This window comes from Falco punctatus, assembly GCF_963210335.1.
Source record: "Falco punctatus genome assembly, chromosome: 3".
Taxonomy (NCBI): domain Eukaryota; kingdom Metazoa; phylum Chordata; class Aves; order Falconiformes; family Falconidae; genus Falco; species Falco punctatus.
The window spans coordinates 111127153-111147735 of record NC_137582.1 but is presented as its reverse complement, the minus strand read 5'-3'; the positions used below and the strand labels follow the sequence as shown (position 1 = coordinate 111147735).

At 55.3% G+C, this 20583-nt stretch overlaps 1 protein-coding gene and 1 long non-coding RNA gene across 9 annotated transcripts in view; one reads left to right on the top strand and one right to left on the bottom strand.

Moving 5' to 3' along the window:
* KAZN (kazrin, periplakin interacting protein) overlaps positions 1-20583 on the top strand; it is a 225809-nt gene that overhangs the window by 193165 nt on the left and 12061 nt on the right. For 2 of the 8 annotated variants that reach the window (XM_080380843.1, XM_080380844.1), the window contains one exon: positions 19700-19891. In XM_080380843.1, the coding sequence (XP_080236969.1) occupies positions 19700-19891 (192 nt within the window). The other 6 variants (XM_080380848.1, XM_080380845.1, XM_080380847.1 and 3 more) reach the window with 6 other exon arrangements.
* Positions 1481-11656, bottom strand: LOC308061231. The gene is made up of 2 exons (XR_013927126.1): positions 11549-11656; positions 1481-10286 (listed from the first exon to the last, which is right to left on the bottom strand). It is a non-coding gene; the product is annotated as an uncharacterized lncRNA (long non-coding RNA).

Below are 20583 nucleotides of genomic sequence, written 5' to 3'. Positions count from 1 at the left end.
CTCTTACGGGGTATTGAAGGCTTACAGATGCCCTTGAAGCTATAGCTGGGAGCTGAGGGTGTCAGTTGACCTCAAGTAACACCAGTCCCTAAGGAGAGCGGAAAGGAACCCACTCCCAAAGAGATGCAATTTCCAGGGAAAAGCTGGCTTTGGGACAAACCCCGCGCTCCTGCAGCCTGGCTTCGTCTCTTTCAGAGCTGGAGCACTTTGTGTGGTGCTGGCCCTTTCGCAGCCAGGCTTAAGGAAACAAATTGCTCCAGGTAGCTGGAGCCTAGATCTAAAAAGAAAGAAGTATCAAAATTAAAATTCAAAATCTTTCATCAATTTGCGGATCATTTTGCAGCAGCAGAACAGTCGTGGTTGCAATTCCCAGGGGCGACGTAACTGAAATAACTGCGCTGAGCATCGCAGATAACATTCAGCCCTACCCTATTTATAGCTGGGAAGGCGGAGGAGAGCTGCTTGTGGACTCGTTATCTCCGGAGATGCTCCTTGTGATGCCGTAAAGCTGAACTCCAAGGGTTCTCCGGGGGGGGGGGGGGGGGGGGGCAGCCTGTGTTTCCAGCCCTCCCTGGGATCGCAGCCCCCGCGCTAGGGAGGTGCCAGTGGGCTGCTCTCCGGCCAGCGGCTCAGGGGTTTCCAGTGGGGAAGGGGATTTAAGACTTTTTAACTTTGCTGGTTGGCTGGTATGGCTTATCAGTGCTTTTCCCCATGTAAGAAACCACCGTCACAGGACACCCAGTTTCCAGGTGTCTGTTCCCAGAGCTCCCGGTGTGCCGATCCTGCTGGGTTGCTGGTTTTTTCTCTGGTTTTTCTCTGCAGCGCTTAGGGCTGCCTGCACCAGGGAAAAGCTGCCCTCGCTGAACTTCCCTGGAGCCCTGCTTTCCTTCCCCAGCCGGAGCTGGATCGAATAGCATCTCTGCCACGCTTTGGAGATAAGGTTGAGCAAACCTGCCGCTATCTCGGTTTTAATTTTTATTTGCAAATAGCGTCGAGCCAATGCCTCTCTGTGCAGATCACCCGTCTTATCAGGGGGATTATAACGGGCTCACTAAACAATATAATCCCTGCGTAACCCCCAGCAGCCTTTCAGGAGGATTTTGCAAGTGGCTGAATAACAGAGTAAAATCTCTGGCTCACGTGTTTAAAAAAAAATAATAATAATCATACTGTGTGTGTATAAATACCAGGGACTGTATTTGGGGTTGTTTCCTCTTAAATGGTCCATCGGCGGCTCCTGCACATGTGCAGGCTGACGTAGGGGTGCAGGACGGTGGGTGCCTTTGGGACTCGAGGTGCCAGAAGCATTTGCTCCTGGGGCAGTGCCGCAGGATGCGGTTTCCAGAGCCTTTCTAGGCTGTGGGACCTGCTGCGGATGCTCTCTGGGGCTCTTCATCTGCATCACTGTGCCCCAGCCCCTGGGGCGAGCCCGCTCCGTGCTTTGCTCCGGCAGCCTAGGGGATGATTTTGTTCCCAAAGCTGCTTTTTAACTTTGGAAGCTCAGTGCAGAGTTTGCCAACAGTTTCCCTTTTGCTTGTGGAGCTGCTGAATGAGGCTGGTGATGGAGGGGTTTAGGTTTCCTCGCTGACCGTTCACATCCCCGATAAAAGGAGATGGAGAACAGCACCACATGGCCGCGTGTTGCACAGTTTGATCCTTGTCCCAGGAACCGGCGGGGATTATCAGTTGTCTTTGCACTTTGAACATTAATAGCATTAACTACGGCACGGTCACGTTCTTCTACAAGCCCATCTGAAGTTGCCTTTGTAACACAGACACCACTTGGGCTGCGTTGTTCTCCTCCCTCGCCTGCAGAAACTGCAACCAGAATTAAGAGACAGATTTTGAAGGTTAAAACTTCCCAGATTGTTTCCCTCTCAGTTGTCATTTTGGGACGGTTTTGTTTTCTTTCAGATTGCATCAAATATTTGTAATCCTGCGGGGACTGTGGTGCGAGGGTGAATCTTGCTCAAAAAAAATAAAGGGCTTTTTAAAAAAAAAAAAAAAATCATTTCTGCAGTGTCGCTGGGGGGGGATTGATGAAAAGAGCAGTTCCATCCGCAGCTGAACTTGGCGAAGGCTGGGGCTGTGCTCCACAGTACCTCTTCTAATGCCTCTTAATTGGGTATTTGAAGCATTGCCTGAGACTCTTATATTTAGCAATATTAAGCTGTCAGATGGAGACCCTTTCACCCAGCCTCATTCTTGAAGACTTTTTTTCCCCCCACCTTCTGGTCTCGCCCACAGCCCCTGGGAGAGGGGAATTGGCCAGCATCCTCTCCCAGTGCACATAAGGCACAAACCAGCTGAAATATTAAAAACCTCACTGCCTCGCTAGGGGAAAAAGTATTTTTGAACAATTCTGAGTCTTTGAAATCTCCTGGGTGTGCTCTGCGCGTTGTGTGGGGGGGGTGGGGGATGTCCGGGGTGTGAATGACCAGTTATTTCTTTAATTTTTCCAGTTTTCCCAGGGGCGAGCATGCCCCTGACCCCCGGGGACTGCTCCAGGCTCCGAGTCATCCACAGAAAGTCGTATTTACCGTGCTGGGTGGCTGGGGCACAGTGACCTCACCCATGGGTCTGACCGGGCTGAATCCTGGCTCGCTGGTGTTGTTGTTGTGCCAGGTCGCTGCGGACCCTGGTACCTGTCGCTGCCCGCAGCCTGGCTCTCCCTGCAGTGCCCCTTATTTCGTGCCCACCCCCGGTACCCGCTGCACCCGGAGCTGAGCATCCTTTTCCCATGCGCTGTTGCTTGCGCCAGGTTAGATACATTGTGTTTGCTTGTGGCTTTTCCCCTCCCCCCCCCCCCCCCCCCCCTTCTCCGAATCCCCAAGTCGCTTTGGTTGTGGTTTTGTTATTACTGGCCTGTACGGTTCAGCAATATTTTCAGTACAACAATATTTTTCCTGGGGCAGTGCCCAGTGCCGGGCACGGCTCGGGAGAGGTCCTGTGAGGGCACTGTAGGAAAGGTGCACGGCACCGAAGCCTTTATACGAATGAATAGCAGGAAACAAAATCCTTTTTGTGCTGCTCAAGTAAGGCATTGAAAAGCCATGCCGGAATTACTGTTCTTGATCGCATTTAGTTTGGAGTTAATATGATTGCTTCTTGGGTACCTGTCTCCTAGGGTCATTTATTATGGTTTTCATCCTCTGGCTGTTGGAAAGTCGTGGTCCAGATTATGAGGAGTTCCGGGGGGGGAAGGGTTCCTTCTGTTGGCTTTGCCACCTGCGCCGTACGCGGTGGGGGAAATGCAGGGAGGGTCAGGAACGTGTATTTATGAGCTGAAAGCCAAGATTTTCATGAGTCTGAGTTAAAAACCTGATGTTTGGGAGGGGGGGGGGGGAAGCAAAGAAGCAACTGAGCCCAGTAATCACCGTGAGACTTGTGATGAAGTAGTGAAAACTGGCCACTCCTGTTGCTGCTCCAGACTCTCTGCCCTCTTTTCCTTTTACTCACTGCACAAAGTCCTGTTCCCCCCCCTCTTTCCCGCTGCCCCTCACTCTTCCCTGGCGTTTGCTGTGCCCCACTGCTGATGCTGGGAATACCAAGGCTGTCACCTCGTGCCGGGGTCCCTCCCCGTGGCAGTGTCACCATCCCCTGGCCGCCGTCCTGTGCAAGGGCAGCAGGGCTGTTAAAACAGATGGGGCATCCCGGGTTTTGCACGTCCACCCTGTAACCTTACCACAGCGCTGGGTGCCTCCCAGGGAGCTTTGAAAAAGGCATTTAATGCAATTTAAAAACTCAAAGCCATGCTTCAGCAGCCTTTTTCCCACCACGGTGCAGCGGGTCTGCCAGGAGCAGGTGTAAATGCCGTATGTGCTCGGAGCTTGATGTCCTCGGCTGCTCCGTGCTCGCCTGGAGCTTTGCTGCCAGAGGAATTGCAGTGCTCAGCCTCCCTGGGCTTTCAGCGTGTCCCAGGTAAAACTTCCCAGAGCATGGCTTCCTCCAGAAAGTGTCCCTAATTTGCTTCATCTGTTTGGAAACAAAAACTACGAGTTTTTTTCCCCTCTGCTTGGCTGGGTGGCTGTGCTTCCTCGCGCGCCTGCCTTCACCGGGATGCAGTTTTCCACCCCAGCAAGAGTGCTCAGGGGCACCGACACAGCTCATTCCATGGGGATCCAGCTCCGGACTGCAGCCCCTGTCTCAGGGGCACCGACACAGCTCATTCCATGGGGATCCAGCTCCGGACTCCATCCCCCATGTCCTCAGCCTGATGCTGCTGGAGCCTGGGCTTTTCCTATTGGCTTTGGCATGTATCTTCTGTGGCTTCTGATGCTCCCTTTTGGGTTTTTCTTCTTTTTTTTTTTTTAATTTTTTTTTTTTTTAAAGATTTTGATTTGATTTTTCCTAGCCCTAGGTTTGCCTGGTGCGACGCACTGATAACTTTGTGAGCGCGGCTGCCTGCCGGCTCCGAGCACTGCAGCACGAGCTAAGATTAATAAAAGGCTGTCACTTTTATTAACTTTGCAACCTTGTGCATTCTTTAATTCCGGGCAGGCACCAAGTGCAGGCCTCCAAGCTTTCAGTGGCTTTTTCTGTCTTTGTGCATATAAAATAGATGCGTAGCGTCACACCACCCATCGCAATGCTGCTGTCGGACAGTGCTGCAGGTATTTCAGAAAAAAGCAGGTTTTTGGTGGCGGTTGGCATTTGCCTCCCCATTTCCAGCCTGCCGGTACCGATTTGGGGTCAGTTTGGGTTTTTTATGGGGCAGGGGTATATTTGTTTCATTGCAGTTAGGTGTGCTGTGATACTTAGCTGGTGGTAAAGTTTGGGGGGAAAAAAGGGTTGAACACCTTCAGGTGTTTGATACTTTTTTTTATTTTTTCTCTGATGCTTCCTGACGGGGAAAAGACAAACTTTGCTGTGAAGGAAGCTTTAATAAACGTAGTTTGGAAGTTTGCTAAGTGGTGCTTAAATAAAATGTGTGTCCTTCACTGCTTAGACAGTTGGAAAGACCTTCAGGTTGGGGTTGGTTTTTTAATTTTAAAAAATTATTAAATATATATATTTTTTATTAAAATATTTTAAAAAGGAGAGGAAAAAAAGTATTTGGAAACGGCTCTGAGTCACTTATGGTGCTGGGCTGCTGGGGAGCATCCCACTTACATGAGCTTAGCTTGCACTAGCCTGTTAATTCTTCATTAGCCCTTACATATCAGGACGAGGACAGTTTTCCTGCTGTGGACTGGTGACTTGCCGTTAAACTGGGCTGGTTTGGTGGGAGGGAGCCGCTCGGCGCTGCCCTGCACCGTGCTATCCATCCCTTTGCTGCAGTGCAGTTATTTTTATCTATTATATATTGTTCTCGGTAGAATTATTCTGCCCCCAGCCTGTAGATAAGGGCTGTTACTAAATGAATTTAAGCTCTTCCTTGAAGGTTAAATTGCTGCCTTGCAAGTTGGCGAGTGAGGCAGGGAGACGTGTGCTCTCCATCCCCTCCGCAGAACGCACGTGGGCTCCAGCCCTGACCTGGCAGTTTTGTGGAGCGTTAACCTGAAAAAGGCAAATATTGAACTGAAATGCTGCGTTTGGTCCCCTGAACTGGTGGCAGCTCTTCCTGAGCTCTTTCTTCTTAAGATGCCCACCCAGATTTCAGCTCTCAGGTGGGATCCTGCAGCCCCCGAGGCAGTGGCACAGGGATTTTTAAGTCATGGATTTGGGAAAGCTTCTCGTAGGCACCCTGAGGAGTGTTCCTGTAGGATGCCAGTTACAACGGGTGGATGTAGCATTTTTGGATGCTCCTCAAAATCGGAACAGCAGCTTGTAACCCCCCTCGGAGCAGCACAGGTGTGTAATTTTAGCAAAAAATCACCCGGTTCTTGGTAGCACTGTCATGGTGATGCTGGTCCTGCAGACTGGATGAAGCCCAGCTCTGGTGTTGGCATCTTCTGTGGGTGTGAAATATGTAACTAATGGCAGCAGTACGGCCAAGGCAGCTGCTGCTGGTCTTGTCCTGAGGCTTCCCTCCCCAGGGTTTGGTGTGGATGGATTAGGGTGGAAAAATCTGTAGGAAAACACAGAGAAAATGTAATTGTTGGCTGCTCAGACCCGAGGTTAACTTTTCAGTTGGCGACCAAAACAACGGTATATTTAGTACTGGCTGTGCTGACGAGGAGCAGGCTGGCGATGGGATGCTGCTGTGGGATGCATCGGCTGGGAAATATTAGGGCTTATGTCCCTGGAGGCTTCCCCTCCAGTCCTGGAGTTGTTTCTCCGTTCTTATTTTTAACTTTTTAGAAGGGGTGGGTCACTTCAATGAACCCAACAGGGTGGCTCCATGCACCTCCCAGCACCCACGTGAGCCTCCCTGGCTCCGGCCGCGGCTCCAGCATGCTGGGTGGCTGCGGGGGTCCCTGCCCGGCCAGGGGTCCCTCCCCAGCCGAGCATCCCTGCCCGGCCAAGCATCGCGTGAGGCGGTGGCTTTCCTGCAGGTCCCTTTGTCGGTGGGCCATGTCTGTTAATAAACACGGCTGCCGCAGGTTTTTAGAAGCTGTTAGCATGAACCATTAACTCTTCCTTTTAATTATTCAGGTTGCCTCTTTTAAATTTCTTTTTTAAGTGGAGCTAATAGGCTTTGCAGAGGAGGCTTCCAACCACAGCATTTCCTCCCCGGAGGAGCTCTGTTTGTGCCTCGCCAGCTAATCTCTTTTCTTCATTATCCCTTATCTTCCTCTAGCTGATTAATTGCTTTCAATTGATTTATAAATATTCTGTTGATACATGCAGCAGATGGGAGGGGAGGGGGATGCGTCCGGGCGCATGGGGTCATTGATCCGTGCAGCTCTCCCCGGCTTTCCTAACCTGCATTGCAAAGCTGAGCGATTTTCAGCCAGGCTTTATTCACTTTTTTTTTTTTTTTCCCCCCTTGCAATTCCTGCAAGCAACCAAAAATAGTGCTTGGAGCGTCGTTTGGAGCCTATGCAGACGAGCAAGCCCTGTTGCTTTCCGTGGCCCCGGTTGAACAGCGGCCGGGAGGCTGGGCACGGCTCGGTGGGCTGTGCGCTGTGCCCGCTTTGCGAGTTGGAAGGAAGGTGCCAACGTGCAGCACGTTGCCAGCTCTGTCGGTGCATCGCAAGCCAGCCCTGCCGGGGGCTGCACCGCCAGCCAGCAAGGGAGGGGGCTCTGCCCCGCTCTGCTGAGACCCCCCTGCAGCGCCGCCTCCAGCTTGGGGGTCCCCAGCATAAGGAGGTACCGGGAGGTGCCCCAAGGTCCCCCCGGCGCGTCTCTCCCCCAGGCTGAGCAGCCCCAGCCCCCTCAGCCTGGCTCCGCAGCAGGGGGGCTCCAGCCCCCGGTCACTGTGTGGCCGCCCCTGGCCCCGCTCCAGCAGCTCCGTGTCCTTCTCATACTGGGGACCACGAGGGCACGTGGTGACAGGGCAAGGCCGGAACGGCTTTAAGCTGAAAGAGGGGAGACTGAGGTTGGATCTCGGGAAGAAACTGCTCCCGGTGAGGGCGGCGAGGCGCCGGCACAGGCTGCCCAGAGCAGCTGTGGGTGCCCCAGCCCTGGCAGTGCCCAAGGCCAGGCTGGACGGGGCTGGGAGCAGCCGGGGCTGGGGGGAGGGGTCCCTGCCCACGGCAGGGGCTGCAGCTGGGTGCTCTGTGCGGTCCCTTCCCACCCAAACCCTTTCACGGTTCAGTCCCAAGCCTGTGGCATGACACCATGCCTGGCCCCGGGACTGTCGGTGGGTGCCATGTTCTTACCATGTGGGGCTGCTGGAGGGGATGTGAGGGGGGGGGGGGTCCCAGCCCATCCCCCCTCTGTGCAAACCCAGCCTCATGCCCGGTGAGCAGCAGGTTTGGACCATAAAGAAACGGAGTCTGGGTAAGCTCTGCTCGTTTTGATAAATGCAGCAGGTTGTGTGGGCAGCAGGTGTCATGAAAAGATGTTTTCTGCACTGAATTCCCTAATACACATTTATATCTTGCTGGAGTGGTTAATGAAGAGGGATCACTGGAATTGCTTATTTGAAACTCTGGAAGCTGAAGGGCAGCTTCAAAAAGTAAAAATAATAAAATAATAAAGGCACTAACATCTGGTTAGCACAGATAGTGTCCGGATTTGGCACTGAGCTGCTCCCTCCAGCCCCAGCGAACTCGTGCATGTCGTTGAGGATGCAAAGTGAGCTTTAGAAATGGGGGCGCGTTTTTATGTACAGATAAATTATTAACTTTTCCTGGTAGGCTTCTTTTTTTTCCCTGTTATTTCTCTGCGTGCAGCCCATTCCCTGGCAGTGCCCCCGCGGTCCCTGTGTAGCTGGGCTGAGCTGGGTGGCTCTGGGGACGTGGTGGCCCACGGTGGCCCTGCAGTGACGTGGCTGGCTGTGCGGCGGGTGGGACGTGGCATCGCAAACCTCGACAAGGGAACATTTCCCGAAGTCTGAGACCTGCCACGCAGCGCTGGGTTTTGTTGCTGTTTGGTTTATTACTGTTTTGATTCATTATTCTCCTCTTTCACCATAAAGTGGCTGGCGGCACAGGCACAACCCCTATGTATAGCGACTTAATTACATGTTGCTAATGAGAGATGGGCGATTGAGCAGGCTGCCGTAGCAGCCCAGGCTGCTGCTTTATCGTGTATTTGCAGGAGTTTTGTAATTTCTTTGTCATCATATATGGTAATATATTCGCTGCAGCATGACATAGAACGAGGTTCAATGAATAATGTAAAACTCAACACTGAATCTATATCAGATCGGCGTTTCCCCCCAGCGTTGTTTTAAAAAGGACAATATTGATTCTGGTGGGGTTCAGCGCTGTCGGGGAGCCCACATTTCGCTGGTCGATGCCCACGCCGGGTAGCCACCCATGCCCTGTCCCCTCCACGGCTGCGGGTGTCCCTCGCCTCCCCGCACGCTCGTTAGCGCTGACGAAGCCGGGAGGGTGGGAAGGCGGCGGCATCGCTGCTGGATGCAGGCAGCGAGCAGCAGGCTGCCTGCCAAGGGCACGGCACTGGTGGGCACCTGGCCCCCCAGGGGTGTGGGTCCCAGCTGGCGAGGCGCTCGGCAGCAGGGGCTCGGTGCTCAGCAGTGGGGGCTCAGGGGCTGGGGGCTTCCCTCCCCTGCCAGCCGCTCTCCAAGGCAGAGCTGCTCATCACCCGAGATGCAGCAGGGCAGGTTGCGCTGGGGTTTAGGTACCAGCTGAAACAACCCTCCCCAGTATACCTATTTCCCCCCCCCCCCCTTTACTGTCTTCGAATGCTAATTGGGATGGGTAATTTTTGTTTGTTTTCCTTCTCCTTTTTTGTTTGTTGTTTTTTTTTTTTAAACCAAATTCCCCCAATTCTGATCCATATCTTATTCTTTTTGCAGGCCATTATCTTAGTCTCATTACAGCCTTTTTAGCATTTGAATGAAAATATTGTAAGGAGCCCAGAAGTTGTTAGGCATACAATGTCTGTGGTGATAACCATAATTCTTCTAATAAAATAACAAACACAATAGAAATAACTCCGGCAACTGTACCAAACGAGCTTGCAGCTGGGAGCACAGGAACCGGCATGATGGTGTTTGCCCTCTACTCGTTGCTTTTTTGCCTCTTTACGTTGCAAACAGCTTTTGCAGTGCTATTCGAAAGGAGGAGAAAGTCACTGTGTACGTCACTGGGTAGGGACATAAAAAAATTTGTTAAATCCCTGTGGATTTTTCTCTCCATTGAGGCTTTAATTAATCACGGCAAAAACTCTGGGCAATGCATGTGCGATTTTCAGGAGCTTAAAGTACTCCGGCAGCGCTGGAGGAGGAGGAGATGCCAAGTTTCTGAATGAAAATTACTCTTACCTCCTCTGGTTTTGGAGCCAGATCTACGTTAATTAATCCTCTGCCTCACACGTTACGTTTTGCAGCCTCGCCTCTGTCGGTTTTTGAACTCGCTAAAAGCAGACGGAGGCTTCCCAAAGCGCCGCGAAGCTCCCAGCCGCGCGCACTTCTCGTTGACAGTGCCAATTTGTCACAAGTGAAGTGTTTGACAAAAACGTGTCATTTCTGAGAAAAGTTTTTCCTTGAAAGGAAAACCGGGGGGGAAAAAGAAATCAGCTCTGTTTCGAAATGTCTCCTTAATTTGGTTTTTGGGGGGGGGGTTTCTTTCTTTTTGCGAGACGTGAGGATGGAGAAGGGGGTTTCCACGGTGCAGTGGAAATGTTTTGGCAAGTTTTCCTGGAAGCAGGCAGCATTTTGCTGCAAGAGACTTTGTAGAGGGTCTGTTCCTCTGTTCCAGTCAGTGGGTGGGTGGTTTTTGTGGACAGCACTGTTCTTCGGGTCAGATGGACTCTGCAAGGACCAGCTCCTGTCCAAAGGTATGGAAACGCATTGCTGGCTTTCTGCAGAGGTACTTCTCACCACGCTTGCATTAGTCAGCAGTCACCGCAGGTGCCTGTGCCTTCAGGGTAGTATATACATCCACATCTATATGGTCAAGCTGCATTTAATGCACCACCAATTGCCATTAAGTGTCCTGGTGAGAACGGTACCTTTTTGAGTGGCGATGCTGAAGCTGAAGTGCTTTTGGAGTCCGCTGTGACTCCCTGTTGCCAGTCTGTAGTGGTCCCTGCCCTTGCAGGGGATAGTTGGGATCCTCAGCCTCACCTTGAAGGAGGTGGGTGGGTTTGGTGGTGACCACCCATAGCCGGCTTACTCCAGAGCCATAACCCTGGTGGGACCGGGAAGCTGGAGATGGTGCCTGATGCAGTTTTGTCCTCTGGTGGAGCTGCCTGGTTTGGATCAGCCCCCACATGCCCCATCTGCAGGGACCTTCTGAGCCAGGCTTGGGTGGGAACGGCCCCCCTGCCCCTTGGGAGGGGCTTGGCTGGGGGGGTTGAAGGAGGCAGGTGGCTCCCTGCCAGACTTTGGGATGAATGGACAGACCCGTTCGCACCAACATCCAGCGCCTGTCCCCTTGCCGGCGCAGGCAGCAGCTGGGAGCCGCGGGAAGTGACTCAATGGACAAAAATACCCCCGGCCTCAGCTTCTTCCCAGCATGGGGCTGGTGTCCCCTCCCCACCGCGCTCCCACCGTCGCCCGGCCCTGGCCACGCGGTAACGGGCTGCTCCAAAGCAAGGGCAGGACCCCAGAGCCCAACCCCAATGGAAGCGCTGCCCAGCCCGGCTGCACCATGCAAACCTGGGCAAGGTGTGCGCTGCCTTCTAATTAACCAGCACCCTTTTCCCATGCGCCTTCCAAAGGGGTTTTTAATCCAATAGGAAGGGGTAGGAGCATCCCTGCTGGGCTGAAGAGCAGCGGTGCTGCCCCACCTCAGCACATCTCACTGCATGCGTGTGCTTGGGATGAGGATGGGCACTGCTGGTGCTGTGGGCGTGCGTAGCGCTGCTTGGCGCGCCATTAGTCAGCAGGAGCAAGGATGCAAGCCCAGCCCAGTCTTCCCGCTCGCTCAGCGGGTCGGAGGAGGCTCCAAGGAGCTGCTTTTGGGGAGCTCAGGGCTTGTGCAATGCCTGTGACACAGGGAGCCTCCTCCCTAGGTTTGGTGTGGGGCCACGGCTGCTCTGCCCCTTCCCGTGCCGTGGCACATCGCACCGAGAGGCACACGCTCACCTTTGTGCCATGCTTGTTTGCAAAGCAGAGGTAAACCAGCCGGTGCTCCCCAACCCGGTGGCATTGCCTCGCTTGCCTGGGGTTGCTCCAGCCAGCGCAGCGTCCCTGCTGCACCGGGAGCTGAGTCGGCACAGGCGGGCGCGCTCCGACTTGATCCCCGGGGAGGGGAGTTGTGCAAACAGGGAGCGATGGGAGGTGACGTAGCAGCCAAGAGCTGAGCTTCCGTGGGCATGGAGGAGGTTGGTGATGGTAGGGGTTGGGGTGATCAGGGGGCATCACACGCCCTGGCAGTGACGCTGCGGGTGGTGCCATGGCATGCACCAGGCTGCCGGCAACACGAGCCCTGCCAGTGCCAGCCCGTTGCATGCACTGGCGTTTATTGCAATGAAAAGCAAAGCTTGTTGCAAAACAAACCTGACTCCCTTCCTAAGCTGCTGGGGAGGAAGCAGCAGGGCAGGAGTGGGGCAATGCCCGGCAGTGGGGCGGGGGGTAGCAAGGTGGGCAGGGGCCTGTTTTATTGACCCAGGCTCGCTTGGGTGTACGAGATGGCCACGGCTGTGCCTCTTCCCAGCCAGGGATGGCTCACTTCTGCGGTTACGTTGCCACCAGCTTCCCAAGAGTGTAAGAGCCCATGCGCACCAGGCGTGCCTCAATTTCCCCATGCCGAAGATGCCGCTGCTGTAGGGTGGGGGCGCTGGGTTTGCAGTGGCTGGCCAAGGCTTCACGTGCCAGGCGATGTTGGAGAGTGGAACACGGTGATTTTCTGTCTCAGGACTGTGTTCTCTGAGTTTTGGGCAGCTCTTGCCCTCCTGGGCAGAGCGAGAGGTGCGTGCAGGCAGCGTGCTGGGAGCTGCCCGCAAAGCATCCCTGGGCCGGCAGCTGGGCAGTGTTCATCTGGTGAGGGTAGCAGTGGAGAGACAGGCACAAATCCATAAACCCAAAGTGCTTCTGTGCAGTTCCTCATCTCCTTGGTGGGGTAAATAAATTAAAAAAGTAGGTCTGCTGCGGAGGGCTTGGAAAGAGGCAGCCCAGGCAGCTGGGTGAAGGCAGGTAATGGGGTGGTGTGTGCCATAGGGAGCCAAAAAGCGACGTGAGTCCGGTGGGTTTTGGAGGGTTTGGGATTGCCGGTGTGTCTTTATGCAGTTTTTATTATAGAAAAATAAATGGCCCCTATTTTCTCACTGGGTTTTGTGGTGTCCCTGCTCACCCCATCCCACCAGCTCCCCACCTCTGCCCTTCCTCGCCGTCCAGCCTTGGCGGCTTGCGGCGATGCTCCTGCAGTGGCGGGTGCTGTGCAGTCGCCACCCGCCAGCACAAAATAAATCACAACAGCGCTGCAAGAACAAGCGCCGCGTCCGTTCCCCTTGCAAGGAAGAGCTTGCCGTGTGCCGGAGGCAGGGCTGCTCCGCAGCGCGTTACCTTGTGCCTCAGTTTCCCCACCGCGCTGCCGGTGGTGGGCCAGTACCGCAAAGAGAGCGGCGCCGTTCCCGGCTCGGTGGGTGGCAGCGGGAGCGATGGCCGGCGCCGGGAATCATTTCCGCCACCGGGTTGGTGCGGCCCGGGGCGGCGGGGAGAGCTGCGGGCCTCATCCTGCGCACCTCGGCTGGGCTGCGGGCAGAGCCACTCCTGCTGGCGTGACATCAGGCTGGGGCAACGCGGCCACCGGCGACGGGTCAAATTCCCGGCACAGGTAGCGTCCACCGTACTTCCGTGCAGCGCCGTGCTGGGGAGGAGCCTGCCCGCCCGGGGAGCCCCACAGCCCGGGACCCCCGAGCCCCCCGGCCCCCGCCATGAAGTCGGAGCAGGAGAGCGAGCCGGGGACGCGCCGCGGCCAGCGGCGTTTCGCTCCGCGCCCGGCCTATTGTTCGGGTCCCTGCGGACAGCGAGGGGCAGCGGGGGACGATGCTCAGGGCAGGGTGCTGTGTCCCCGCGTAGCCCACGCAGGTAAGGGGGTCCCCGGGGGTCCCGCCGCCTCGCGGGGCGGCGCGGGGGGGCCGCGGCCCGGCGGGTGTTGCCCTCCCCCGCTGGCTTTGTGCCGTTGCAGTTCGCTTCCTCCTGGGAGGAACAAAACACGGGCGGCTGCCGAGCGGCCTCGAAGCTCGCCCGGGCCGCCGAGGGTGGTCGTGGCGTGCGGGCCGGGCCCCCGCTCCCAGGGCAACGCCGGGGCTGGGGCCAGGGGGTCCAGCGCCCCCGCGGCCGTGGGGACGGCGGCCGGGCGGCCCCCCGCACCCCGCAGCCCATTTTGTCTGGCGAAGTTGGAGCGCACTGGGAGCCGGCGGGGGGCTCCCGGGGGCTCCGGGGGTCGCAGCCCACCGGCCGGCTGCTTTTAAAATCCTCTGTGCTGTTGTAAGCAACCCCCGAGCCCCTCTGCCCATCCCCTCACCCCGCCCCGGCATGCACGGGAGGTTTATATCAGGTTTGATTATTTTTTTTTATATCCGTTGTGCGACAGCCACTGGTGTGCAGACAGGGCAGCCGAGCAGGGGTCTGTGGGGGGGAACAGTCCTTCTGGGGTGGGGGGCAGGACACGGGGGTAATTTGGGGGCAGTGAGGGACAGGACACGGGGGTGATTCAGGGGGGTGGGGGGTGGCAGGACACAGGGGTAAATTTGCAGGCGGACGCGAGTGCCGGTTGATGGTGCACAGTGGGGGCGTATGGCTGGGGGTCCTGTCCCGGGGTTGAGACCCTATTGAAGCACCGAGGCCAAGTGTCTGGAAGCATGTGACCCTATGGATGCACTGAGGCCAAGCGGGTGTCGAACTCAGAGCATGCTCAGAAATGGCGTTAGCGAGGATGTATGTGTGTTGGGCGAAAGCTTTAACCTGAACTTGCTGAGGAGCATGCGTACCCATGTCCAGGCGTGACAGCTCGCTCACTCGCAGCATAACGGCGGTAGCAGGGGTGCAATCTAAAGCTTTCTCCTCGGAAAGTAAATGATGGATGTGTGGAACCAAAATTCCCTTTGTTAGCCCGAGAGGCTCTGCTGGGCATGGCTGGGGTCCCACTGCCCACCTGGGAGGGAGTGGTGGTCCCCAAAGCACCGCGGTGCTGCGGTAGGTGCTGTGCCCAGGGATGGAGCTGGGACGTGCGGCAGCAGGGCTGGGCTGGGTGTCGTGATGGACAAGTCACTAAGTCACAGGCCCTTGTTCTTGACCCCTCGAGGAGATGCTGCTGCATGGGGGTTTGGTTTTGAGCCGCTGTGCGTCCCGCGTGGTGTCTGAGGGAGAGGCTGGACACGTTGATGTTGCACCAGCAGGTCCCAGGCAGCGGCGGTAACTGGGTCTTTTGCAAATCTGAGCGTGTTTTGCGCAAAGCAAATGTTTTATCGAGCGTGGGCTCCTCTGCGGAGAGGCCGGCTCCTTGCAGACATCGGCGTGGCAGTGGCTGGTCCCCCTGCTCCATGCCTGGCTGTCACCCGGCCCGGTGCCTGGTTCTTCCTGCTTTTCCTCCGAATTATGCCGTGTTGGGATGTGCCAAGGGAGGAAAGCTGGACATCCTGCGGGCTGTTTGGGAGCGATGTCAGGCTGGACCTTCCTGCAGGAGGCTTGGCTCCCAAGCTGGAGAGCTGCTGAAGGAGCAAAGGCTCTGGGATGCTCTTTAAAGTACTCGCTAGGCTGATCCCTGTGTCTTAAATCGTTGTTTTCTTCTAATGATACTCTTTATTGTATGACCCTTGTATTTGCCATCCCAGGACAGAGGCGTATGTATGTCCATGTGTATTTACGTGTGTGTGTGTGTGTACCTACTATCGATCGATCCTGAGCCAGAGCCCTGCAGTAGGGAGGGAGGGATGACCGAGGGTTCATGCTCTCAGTGGGTGAAGGTCTGTTAGGTGATGCCGTTAGCTCAGAGATTTTGCATTTTCCCATCTTTCCCCTTTTTTTTTTTTCCCCCGCTTGCATCCCCGTGCAGGGATCACCTGTGCAAATCACACCTGGGGGTTGATCCACTGATCTTCAGCGCTTGGTCCACAGCGAGATGTGCTCTCTGCCCACGTGTGGCCATCACTGCCGTGAGCCAGGGCACGCTTCCATCATCTGGCCGTTTCCCTGCTGATGTCCTGGATAAAAACCCCCTTGACTTGTGCCCAGCAAAGCAAAAACCATCTTGCTGGCAAACTTGCAACAGCGGCACAAAATGCAGCTTTCACCCAAGATACTAATTTCACCAACATAAAGCTTGACGTTTACACCGCATTCATTTTTAATCTGTACCCTCTCAAGACAGAAACGCGTGTACAGCAATCGTGTCAGCTGAGTTACACAGGGAAAAAAAGGCTTTTAAATGGATGTTTTTAAAGCGATGCCAGCTCCAAGGCCAGTAAAAGGCTTTGCTGCTGCATGGCTGGTGGATCTGCTGCCGAGAGGAGCCCAAGGTGGGATTTGCAGGAGCAGGAGTGGAAACTTCGGCCCCAGATGCTGTCTGGAGGTGTCCGCCACAATTAAAACCCCTGCAAAAGTCTTATTTACGTTGTCTCTTCAGGGCTTAAAGCATCAAGGATGCAGAATTCGATAGTGTCAGGGAAGTTTAATGCTATCATCTGAAAGATAATTAACAGCCAGTTATTTCAGCATGAATGGTAGTTTTTGCCAGTTAGTCCGGGAAGTGTTTAAATTGCATTAATTTCATCGCTGCCCACTTGGGGCAGATTTGGAAAGGGCTGGAAGGAGCCAGCGTGTGACAGGGCTCGTCCGTGTGGGATGATACCTCCTTCCCCCCAGGTCCTCAGGAATTGTAGCGTGCAGTCACACATGTACTCCAAAAAAAGGTTAAAAAGATAAAAAGGGGCAAAAATGCTGCGGAAAATGTGCTGTGGCAGCTTTTTGCCTCGAGGTTGTTACATTTGGGAGGCAATTCCTAACAGCACATGTAACTTTGCACCCCAGCGTAGCAATGCTTGCAAGGGCGAACTGCAAAAATTTAAAAAAAAATTATTCTGTCCTCCGCATTGTATTTTTGCATCATGTTGGGGATGCGTGTGGAGCCCCATGTGTGGGGTGCTGAGCCCCGGCCCCCGTTAGAGAGGGGATGCTCGCTTCAAGCCATGGGCAGCACCTGTGAGCCTTCAGATGGAGACCCGGACCCATCCAGCCCGCGGGAAAGTGTATGGAAATCCCTGCTGAGCCATCTGCATGGGGAAGAAATAGGGGTTGGAATGAGGTTCCTGAATAATTGGCCCTATTTTCCCAGTTATTGGAACTTTTCTGTAAGGAACGCTAAGGGCTGCCTGCAAATGGCGCTTTTTGAATCATTCATTGAGGCGCTTAAACTTGGCATGGGTGGGAGGGATGGGGAGCCCGGGGGAATATCGGAGCGGGGTGGGAATCCTGTGCAGTGGAGGGTAATGACGGGTGCAAGGCAACACCGGGGCTCTGCTGCCGTCCAGCCTGCCTGGCAGCGGGTGCTGTGAAGAAGCTTGGAATGATGCAAGAAATCGCTCGTGAAATGGTTTCCAAAGGAGACCAGGAGATGCTGTCACTCCCATCGCTTCCCTGAAATGCCAGCTTCTTTCCCAGAAAGCCCTTTAGAAACTCGCTGGGAAGGATCCGGATGGTTTGTCTTGCCGCAAAGCCTGTTCCAGGTTTTTATGGTGAAGGCACCGGCAGCAGCCCCAGGAGGGAGCTGGGAGGGGAGCAAGGACTGCAGTGCTTGGCGGTGTATTGAAAAACTGGTGAGGTCTTTCACTCTCCAAGCCTAGCAAGGGGTGTAGGGTTTTCCTGGCGCACCTTGGCTGCGTGGCCTGCGTGTTGCAATTTTTATGTGTATATCTATCTGTAAAAAAAGGGGATTGTGCTTTGCAATATATGTATGTATTATAAAATGTAGATGTATTGCAAAAATGAATACGTATCACAAAGCACAATACATTTTTTTTAATAGATGGTGTATATATATCTTAAATTATATGGATACGCCAAAGCAAGAATCCCTGGTTTCTGGTTGATCTGGGGTTCCATAGCTGAGGTTTTGCCATAAGCGTGCAGCTGAAGCCGTGTGCCTGGCAGCCGGTGGCACGGGGCACACGGTGCCGTACGCTCCTTCCCTGCTTGCACCTACAGCTTCTTCTGGATCTTGGATTTTAATCTTCCAGTGGTTTCAGGAGCAGAGTATGAAGCTGGGGATTAAATGGCCTTGTAGCCTGCTTCAAAGGAGGAACGCCTTTGGGTTGCTTTTTGCCGTTTTCTAACCAGGGCTGGAGCAGAACGGTGGTTTCGGGGAAGCTGTGTTGGGCAGCGCTTTGTAGACAGGAGCTTTGTAAGAAGCGGCTGAAAATCTGCTTTCGGGCTGTGCCCAAGGACTCCTCCAGGATTCCCTGCTGCGTAAATCCACCCCCCGGGCTGCCCTTCCTTGGGACTTCAGGGGTTCCCACCAAAATGCTGCAATTTGCAGAAACCCGGCGGGTTCCATCGCCCTTGCGCCAGCTGCCCTGCCTCCCTCCTCCTGCACTGGGTCTTTGCTGGGGGCAGCCCACCCCATCTCCTGGGTGAGGTGGCTTGGAACGAGATGTGGAAATTAATTATCAATGGGGGAAACCTGAGCGGTTCGTGGCAGGCACTGGTGCTCTGTGGGGTCGCCCGGGGTTTTGCACACCTGGGGAAGGCACTGGGTGGGTTTTGCACGGCAAATACTACACGTGTACGGGTCCCTCGCATCCCCCCGGCTTCCCAAAGGCTGGAGGGGAAACGCTGCACTTCTGCAGCCCCCCCAGGGGAAGACACCTCCAGCCTTGACCCCCTCTTGATTCTTGCTTTTTACGTGAATTTCAAGAAAGCGCTTTGGATTGCACCGAAATCCCCAGCCCGGAGCTCGACTGTTCCTCGTTAGTGACTTTACTGCTAAATAATTTACAGCGTGGGGCCTTGCCAGTTTTCATACGGGAAGCATTTCAAGTATGCAAACCAGATTTTATGCCTTCCTGGCGCAACTGCTGGTGGGGCCGGGGGGGAGCCGCCTCTCCCTGTCCTGCCGCCACAGTCTCCTCCGCCGCTTCGCCAGCGCGAGTGGAGGGACCTCGGCAAAAATAGGAGACAAACCCTCTGTGTTTCATGCCCAGCTGGTGGCCCCCAGGGTGTCTGATACTGGGGAAAGGACCCAACAGCAGCAGCTTGGAGATAGGGTGTTGATTTCTTTTGTTTTTCTGTAACCATAACATGCATGCTGAGGGGTGGGGGTTTTCCCCCCATATCCCCAGGCACGGTGCAAACCCAAGCAATCACTAACCCCCTTTGGATGAGTAAGGGTTTTTTCTCTGTGTGTTCTCAAAGGCGGGGGGGGGGGGGGGGGCGGGGGCGGGGGAAGCAGAATAAAGCTGTTCACACGCTGCCGCGAGTCATTTTGCATCGCGATGTCTGGCTCGTGCGGAGGATCGCAGCGGCGCATGCATGGCCCAGCGGTGCTTTGCAGGAACAGGGTAGCGAGGGGAAGTGAGGGTATGGGTGCAATGTAGGAATAGCAGAAAAGCACTTTATGACCCTCAGGAGTGGGCATAGCTGTAGGAAAGGAGATTGCTGGAGCTTTCCCGCTGCAGAGGGGACCCAGGCTGGGATGTGCTGGGATGCGCTGGGATGCTTCTGCCACGCGGCTGCTTTGAGGGGTGTAGCTTTCACCCAGTGTAAACCTGAAAAATTCCGGATTCAGGTCTGCAGGTGGAAGCATCGTCTTCCCTTTCCCAGTCTCAGAGAGGTTTTGCTGAATATTTCTGAGTACACCCCGCACGCATGGCTGGCCGGAGCAGACTGAAGCGCATCCTACGGGGCACAGCAGAGCTCAGCAGCCTCTGTGGGATGCTGGCCATACGAGCACCCCACCAGTGGGTGGTTTGGGTGGGGAGGTGGCTCTTGGTTTATTTTTATTATTACTATTATGTATTAACACTTATTTTTAATTTCTTAATGCAAAAACTGGAAACCAGTACCCAGGGAAGGCTCCCCACTCCCTACCCGGCACCTCCCCATCACATCCTTCCTCCTCCTCCTCCGGTCCCGGCGTGCTGCGAGCACTGCTGCAGGTTTTGGGCTGTGCAAAGCGGTTTTGCACGTGGGGTGGTCACCTCGGCAGCGTTTCCCCCGGGTTGGAGTTTGCAGCGGGTGTGTGGGGCCGTGCCGGGAGCCGTCGGTCACTTCCTCACATTGTGTCTCCTCTTCCTCCAGCGCTGCTGCGGGAGGAGGTGGCCCAGCTGCAGGAGGAGGTTCACCTGCTCCGGCAAATGAAGGAAATGCTGACGAAAGACCTGGAGGAGACGCACGGCAGCAAGTCCCCGGAGGTGCTCTCGGCCACCGAGCTGAAGGTGCAGCTGGCGCAGAAGGAGCAGGAGCTGGCGCGCGCCAAGGAGGCTCTGCAGGGTAAGGGCTGCGCGTCCCTCCTCGCGTGCACCCTCCCAGCACAACCCCAAAATTCCAAGAAATTAATCACTGAGGCAAGGAAAAGCTGTCCTTTTCACTTGGGCTGGGCAGCATGCATTCACTGTGTGCATGTGTGTGTGGGGGGTGATGGCAGGACAGTGCTCCCTGGGACCCCCCTGCTGTCCTGCCCTGGTGAGGGGTGGTACTGGGACGGGACAAGGGGTGGCACTGGGATGGGATGAGGGGTGGCACTGGGACGGGACAAGGGGTGGCACTGGGATGGGACGAGGGGTGGCACTGGGATGGGACGAGGGGTGGCACTGGGATGGGACGAGGGGTGGCACTGGGACAGGACGAGCTGGGAAATGGGATGGAGGGCATTTGCAAAGGAATCCCCCTGCAGCCAGCTGTAGAGTAGAGCCAAGGGAGCAGCTGCAAGGCAGCTGGTGAGGTGGGGGGGGTTGGATCCCAGCCCCTCGGACTCTAGGAGGGAAGCAGCGAGTTTCCTGGTGGCTGCAGTTTGCTTTCTCCCGCCTGGAGTTAGCGGGAGCGCTGCAGGAGGCAGGGGCCGGGTCTCCTGCTGTCACGCGTGGATTGGGGTGCTGCAAGCAAGGGAATGGGGCGAGCAGAGCGCAACGCCGCGGCGCAGCTTTGTTACCCCAAAAACTTCTGTCCGGGCAGGAGGATCTGGC